The following is a 6,767-nucleotide window of genomic DNA, read 5'->3' as shown; positions in this document are numbered from 1 at the left end:
CTAAAGCCCTTAATCAGTAGCAATGTGTCATCTCATGTTATTACCTAATGCAGTGCCAGTGATCCGTGAGGGGGGCTGGTGGTGCCCAGCATAACACCTCCCACAGAACTGGAGAACTGGTAACAGGTTTTACTTGATCTTAATTGAAGCAACTGTCCACACAAAGGCCAAAACTATTATCAAAGGAAGGGAGAAGCCACTTACTGTGATCAGCAGGTGGGACAGTCCTTCACTGAGTGACACTGCAACACCTCTCTCGTCTTTTGAAAGTTGGACTTTGAGGGGATCTGCATGGGCTCAGACAACCTCGCAGTCTGCAGTGGAGCACACTGCTGCTCTCAGCAGCTTTGTTTCACACCATCTTTGCTTACCTGTGTTGCATTTTCTGATGCCAACAGAACCCTCCAGGGAGAACAGCCCCTTATATTTTGCTGCGCTGGGTAGTTGTTTCTGTTGTCCATCCTGACATCTGCAGAAGTATCCTCAGAAGCGTTTTCACCTGTCTCAGGAGTCTCAAGGCTTCAGCTGGGAGTATCTGTGCCAGCAAGGCACTTGCTGGGCTCCCCCTGCAGTCACTGTGCACCATTGCTGAGGCTGGGGACTTGGCATTAAAAAGGTGCTTGTTCACCTAGTTCTGACAGGGTTAGATAACTCTCTTTCAGGCTGAACTGCTCCAGTTATGAAACAGAAACCCTGCCACACATCAGAGAAACTTCCCTGCCCCAAAAAAACATAGCTGTGATCCTAGAAAGACATAAGTCTATTTTCACAAAGACGTTAGGCTTCCAACTCCACTTGAGTACATTCCATGGAGAACCCTATTAGTCTTGTAGTTTCAGTACTCTTGTACCATTCAGTGTCACACTGCTGCCTTACTAAGAGCAGTGCAGTAATTAATTAAATAGCACAGTTCAGATCCTCAAATGTCATCAAGGAAGAACTAAGGCTTGCTGAGATCTGCAGAAATGGGCATCCATGTTTCTGCCATTAGTTTATACACAGCTACCTGGGCAGGGTCCAGGGCTAATGGCTTCCTTGCAGTTTGTATCTCATGCTAAGCATGCATTCGGAATTCTGCATTCCCCATCCTGTGCTTTTAAACATAGAAATAACAGTGTCCAAAAAAAAAAAAAAAAAAAAAAGAAAAAAGCTGCAGATAGAAGTAGCATGAACCGAAGGTGCTCCAAGGTAGGAACAACGCATTGACTTTGTGACTGCTGGAGTTTAATCCAACTTGAGTGGGATTTGAGCAGGGCCAGGTCAGAAATCCTGTGCATTTTCTGCAGGACAGAGTGTTCTGGACTGACTTGGAGAATGAAGCAATCTTCAGCGCAAACAGGCTGAATGGCTTGGACATCTCCATTTTGGCAGAAAATCTCAATAATCCTCATGACATCGTAGTATTTCATGAATTAAAGCAGCCCAAAGGTAAGTCGTGTCCTCGGGGTATTGTGGCCCTAAATCAGGTTTATTTAGTTAGTAAATAAAATGCTTCCTGATGGTTCTCAATGAGAGAGAAAGCACAGGTAATAATGTGAAATCAATGCCTAATGCTTGAAGTTTCTGCGTAATTAATTCAGCAGCAACATTTACTGAAAAGTCTGCAATTTGCTAGTAGCCATTTAATTAGCATCTTCGATAACAGTGGGTTCCTTTCGTCACCGTGATGCTTGCCCTTCATTATATATTTGGGCTGTTTTTCTAGTTGTCTGTAAGGTTTCACTCTTCTCCAAACTGTAAAGATGATTAAGCAGCCTGATTAATTGAGAGAGAGAGTGCAAGAGAGTCTTCTTAGAGGACCTGACACTTCTTTGCCAAGAACAAGAAAGAAATAACCAGAAAAATAACTTGTCTTTTCTTCCATCCTTGAACAGCTCCAGATTCCTGTGAGCTCAGCCCCCAGCCAAATGGAGGCTGTGAGTACTTGTGTCTTCCTGCACCCCAGATCTCTCCCCATTCTCCCAAGTATACCTGTGCCTGTCCTGACAATATGTGGCTGGGTCCTGACATGAAAAAATGCTACAAAGGTAAATACAATCACGTCGCTGTTTCCCTATTCCAGCAATGTCATACTCGGAGTGGATATGTTCCCCGGTGGTGGAACACACACCAGCTTTTGTACTCCACATACTCGCTGCCTTCTGAACGCAGCATTGTGGTGTCCTTTACTGCAAACTTGCTTAAAGCACAACCAGAAGATAGAGCAGGAAGAGGAAAAAAGGGATAAGGCCCAGCACTAGAAGTGTGAATGGTCAATAAATCATTAAAATTTGCCACATTATTGCCCTATGGATTCTGGATCTGGAGAGGCCACAGTCATTGCTGATAATATCCTGAAGAGACGGGTGGTTTCAGTGTAGTTTTCTCTAACATGCAAATAGTTCCTGGTACAAATTCAGTATCTTCTGAGGTACTGAAAAAAACCCCTAAGTTTTTTAACTTAACTACTTTCCATCCAGAGTGCTTTATTACTATGAATAAATAAAGCTTGACTTCAGGAAACCATTTCTGTAGCTTTAGGCAAAGAACTATTGATAGTCTGACTACCTGGTAAATATAATTGGAATTTGCTTTCTGCGTCTAATTGGTAAACATAACAGCCCTCCCCAGATTTATATCACCATTTGTCATTTGCGTTGTGTGCTTACGTTTACCAAATTTCATGTTTGCTCTTGCTTTTCAGATCTTCCAACTACTTCAACTACTGTACTGGTTTCTACAACCGCAGCATCCCGTACTGCTGGTACCACGACCATCGCAACTGTAACTGGCAGTGCCAATAACACCACTGAAGCCATCCCCAAAGCTGTATCAGAAGCTACAATTACCACCCCAACTTTTCATTTACCTTCTGCCACATCCGTCCTTATAGATTCTGAGATGACCACTGGAAATAGCAATTTATCACAGCACTGTAAGAACGAGATTCCTCTTTCCTTTTTCTCTATATACACTGTATCACAAAGCCTCATGCACTGGTGGGAGGTCTGAGTTAAAAACAGGTCAGATGCAGGCACATCTCTTGCGTAGCGGCAGACATCAGGTACTCTTTCTGCCAATATCTCTGTTATGATGGTTGATGTGATTCCAGTCGCTTGGGATGTTAAGGAACTTGTGTCGGGTTTTCATCCAACATACGTAAAGCTGACTCTAAAGATGAGGCCCTGAGAGTTCAGACTAGTCCTTGCCTTGTGCCCAATACTAGTTCATCCCAGCTTCTGTGCTGTTTGTAGTGCTGCATACCATAACATGGATGATTCCACAGGCACTTCATCTATTTTAACTGTTTCATTATTAATGTGATCCAGCACAAGCTGTGGGTGAAAAATGCCTCCTGTCCAGCTTTAGCCCTGCTGGACATTTGGAATTACTGCAGCTCATGACAAGCTGCATCTGTTCTGCATGGCTGTGCTTTGCATGTTAATGTGGCCTCATCCATGACACACATTTGTGAAGTTTTTCATTACAATATTAGAAGAGTATCCCAGTGGAGAGCACTAACAGGCTCTCATAAAGTTCACCCTACACAATGAGTGTGGGATGAAACACCAGCTTACCACCAGAGTGCTAGCAAGTAATCCCTCTAGATCGTGCTGCCAAGGCAAAGCAGAAAAGCTGAACTCCTTTTCATTTAAAAAAAAAAAAAAATCTAATCCAGAGTGAAGACTTTATTCTTCAGGACTGTCAATCAAGACTTCAAACAGATCTAGATGGTTTTAAAGAGAGTAAAATACTTCACTGAGCAGAACAGGCAGTTTCCATTGCATCTGGAAAGCAAAAATCAACCATTCCTGTTTGACCAGGGTGCCTTTTTGTAGCCATAGTGACGCAGTGCGCTCTGTACTGCATGTGGGAAGGCAGAATCCAATTTCTAAAATTCACTCTTCTAAGTTCTTTTTGTGCAAATTCCTTTCAAATGCAATAATTAACTTTTTAATAAGCCATGGAAGCAAGGTGCTTTAATTGTCCACATTTGAAATAGCCTGGCTTATTATTAAGTAAATAACTATGTAATAAAACAACCTGCCAGAGGGAATTTTAAAAGGATAAATTGCCTTTTAAGTTCCATGAACTGGTGTCTCAAAAGACAAACTACCGTTAGTTCCTCCTCTCTCAATTCCTGATATTTTAGCAAAAATAAATTTTCTGTGCCGATCTTCTATTGTAGCAGCTTAGAGCAAACATTTTTAAGTATAGAACTTGAAAAGTAGATTGATTTTTTTAAAAACTATTTTCCCTATAATTGTTTGTTTTCCTCTTGTAAGTACAATATCGAGTTTTGAGGTATTCTTGCATGCCGAGGCAGACTGCAGCAACAAGTGATATATGTGTTGACTAACTCCTTATTTTTAAATAAATAAAAAAAACAATTAAAAAGAAAAGCCGTGCAGGTGGCTTTGATCTACATTCTTCTTCTGACAGCTCAGTAAATCATTATTTGTGTCAGTACTAGAAAGTGTTCTACTGTGGATTTTTAAGAGCACTCTTCAGCATCCCCTGATCCACGCATGGAATTTCCATTAAATGTCATGTTTTTTAAAACTGATCTCCTTTTTTTTGTGCTTGAAAATTAAGAGGCCCAAGTACAGTCACTTACTCATTTCTGGTTAGAGCTTCTCTGTCCAGTAACACTGTTGGGAGCACTTCCTTAACTGGCCATGCTCTCCTGATGTGTAGTTTGCAATCCCACGAGGGCAGTAGCACTTTATGGCCGGGCTGGTTATCGTTCCTAAGAAGAAACAGCTCAGCTTAGCCCAGATTAGTCTGTATATGCTTTTTATCTTCTCCATAATAATTTTATTGTGGAACTTTTCATAAACTCTTTGATTACAAAAGCTTTCTGATGGGCAGAACAACATGGTTACTGATATAAAACATTCTTTAGATGTGGCTTTAAAACCAGCAAATGAGTTAAATGATCAGAACTACTTCTGTAATTACAGATGCGAATAATGACCAAGGCTTTGATTCAACTGTGACAGCAGCTGTTATTGGAATTGTCATTCCTGTCGGTAAGCTGATCTGATTTAACCTTTGAAGGCGATCCTACCAAAATGTTGGTGTAAATACACTCTTCTGACTTTCAGGGTTGGGGTGGGAAAGACTACAGGAACTGTTGAAATGGGGAAACATAGCCTGGCTACAAGGATGGAGATCTACGTGGGAAGATTGCAGCAGATTCGTGCTGGCTAACAGCCCTTTCTTTCCCCTTCTGTCAGTGGTCATTGGCTTGCTGTGCATGGGGGGATACCTCATCTGGAGAAACTGGAAACGGAAGAATACTAAAAGCATGAATTTTGATAATCCAGTGTATAGGAAGACAACAGAAGAGGAAGATGAAGATGAAATCCACATTGGGCGGACTGCCCAAATTGGTCATGTCTACCCAGCAGTAAGTATCTGAGGAAACTGCTGATGGAGAAGATTAATTTATTTTCTTGAGAGTTTAGATAGAGAATTGCCTCCAGCTGATCACAGTGTTCCTTATTTGGCGTATAATGACAAAAACCAGAACTTCGTTAATAATCATGGAATAGGCAGAAGCTTAAACATCTAGGCAGCTCATGCAGTTGTCTTAGAATGTAGCAGCCTATGTAGTAAGGTATTCTGTTCAAATGAAGAATAATTGCCCTAATCAATACACGTAGTAAGCTAGCAAGTGTAAAGCTAGCAATCTCAAGAGCTCCGTATGTGACAGCTGATTACTTATCCTCTACTGCATTCCATTATATCTGTGCTTAGACTGCTACCAAGTGTCTAAACCACCTTAAGGGTAACTTGAGTTTCTCTACAAACCAGGGAGAACATTTTCTGTATAATGCAACAGTATAAAGGAGAGTCAGATTCCTCTGAACGAGGAATGGGGTTCTGTAAGAAGGGAATTTGCCTTGGCAAGATTAAGCTTTTTGTAAAGCTCATTTTGATAGCAAGTCCTGTGTATGCAGAAGAAAGAGAACCTGTTCCGCGTGGCAATCTGCCTGTAAAGGAGCCTCCTTCAAAGCAGCAGCCCCGGTGAGATGAAGCAGTGGCAGTTGTAACTGCACTGTATTTTAGAAGAAAGCATAAAGATCCGTAAGTAGTGAGTGAAGGCAATATCGCTTCTATAGGCAAGCACGTAGGTAATGCCCTGTATTATCTAAAGATCATGCTAGAAGAAAGTGTCATCTGTCACAAGGAACCTTACCCATTTAACTCACATGTGAATTAAACTTTCCCACACCTCTTTAGTAACACTTGAGTGAGCAACCCCATTTGGGGAAAAGAATCTGATCAAAAATAGATTTCTGTCACCATTACACAAGGGACAACAATGAGATTTTTAACAGGAAATACAAGTTAGTAACAGTAGCAGAATTTGGTTCCAATGCATCAAAATTCACAAGTCACGAACTGTCTCCTCAAGTGTGTTTTTCTCCCTTCCCAGCGTGTAGCATTAAGCTTAGAAGATGACGGGTTGCCATGAGGAAGAAGTCACCGCTCCAAACAACATGCTCAACAAATTTGCTTTGGATCACAGAACCTGCTTCTTCTTTTTAATCGTTATTTATGTTGCAGAAGGGTAACCACAAAGTTATAATGAACTGCAAACATCCAAAGGATGTGAGAGTTTTGTATGTATAATCTTTTATACACATTTTAACTTGTTGCACTACCCATTTGTGATAGTGAATAAGCGACAGCTGAGCTACTAACTCAATGTACATAACCAGCCAGGCTGAAGGTTCAGTAGCTATTGCTTTATTTTAAGACTATATTTATAGATATTT

The 6,767-nt window shown here is 41.2% G+C and overlaps 1 protein-coding gene across 1 annotated transcript in view; it reads left to right on the top strand.

The window, feature by feature from the left end:
- Positions 1 to 6,489, top strand: part of LRP8 (LDL receptor related protein 8) — a 77,667-nt gene extending 71,178 nt beyond the window's left edge. Inside the window, exons 12-17 of the mRNA XM_035900217.1 lie at positions 1,287 to 1,428; positions 1,875 to 2,027; positions 2,684 to 2,914; positions 4,944 to 5,012; positions 5,220 to 5,392; positions 6,425 to 6,489. Of these exons, the coding sequence (XP_035756110.1) occupies positions 1,287 to 1,428; positions 1,875 to 2,027; positions 2,684 to 2,914; positions 4,944 to 5,012; positions 5,220 to 5,392; positions 6,425 to 6,463 (807 nt within the window). The 3' untranslated portion in view covers positions 6,464 to 6,489. The remainder of the gene's footprint in view (positions 1 to 1,286; positions 1,429 to 1,874; positions 2,028 to 2,683; positions 2,915 to 4,943; positions 5,013 to 5,219; positions 5,393 to 6,424) is intronic.
- Positions 6,490 to 6,767: the final 278 nt, after the last annotated feature.

This window comes from Egretta garzetta, unplaced genomic scaffold, assembly GCF_000687185.1.
Source record: "Egretta garzetta isolate BGI_Z169 unplaced genomic scaffold, ASM68718v1 scaffold768, whole genome shotgun sequence".
Classification (NCBI taxonomy): Eukaryota; Metazoa; Chordata; class Aves; order Pelecaniformes; family Ardeidae; genus Egretta; species Egretta garzetta.
The sequence above is the reverse complement of the archived record's forward strand: the minus strand, read 5'-3'. Positions and strand labels throughout refer to the sequence as shown.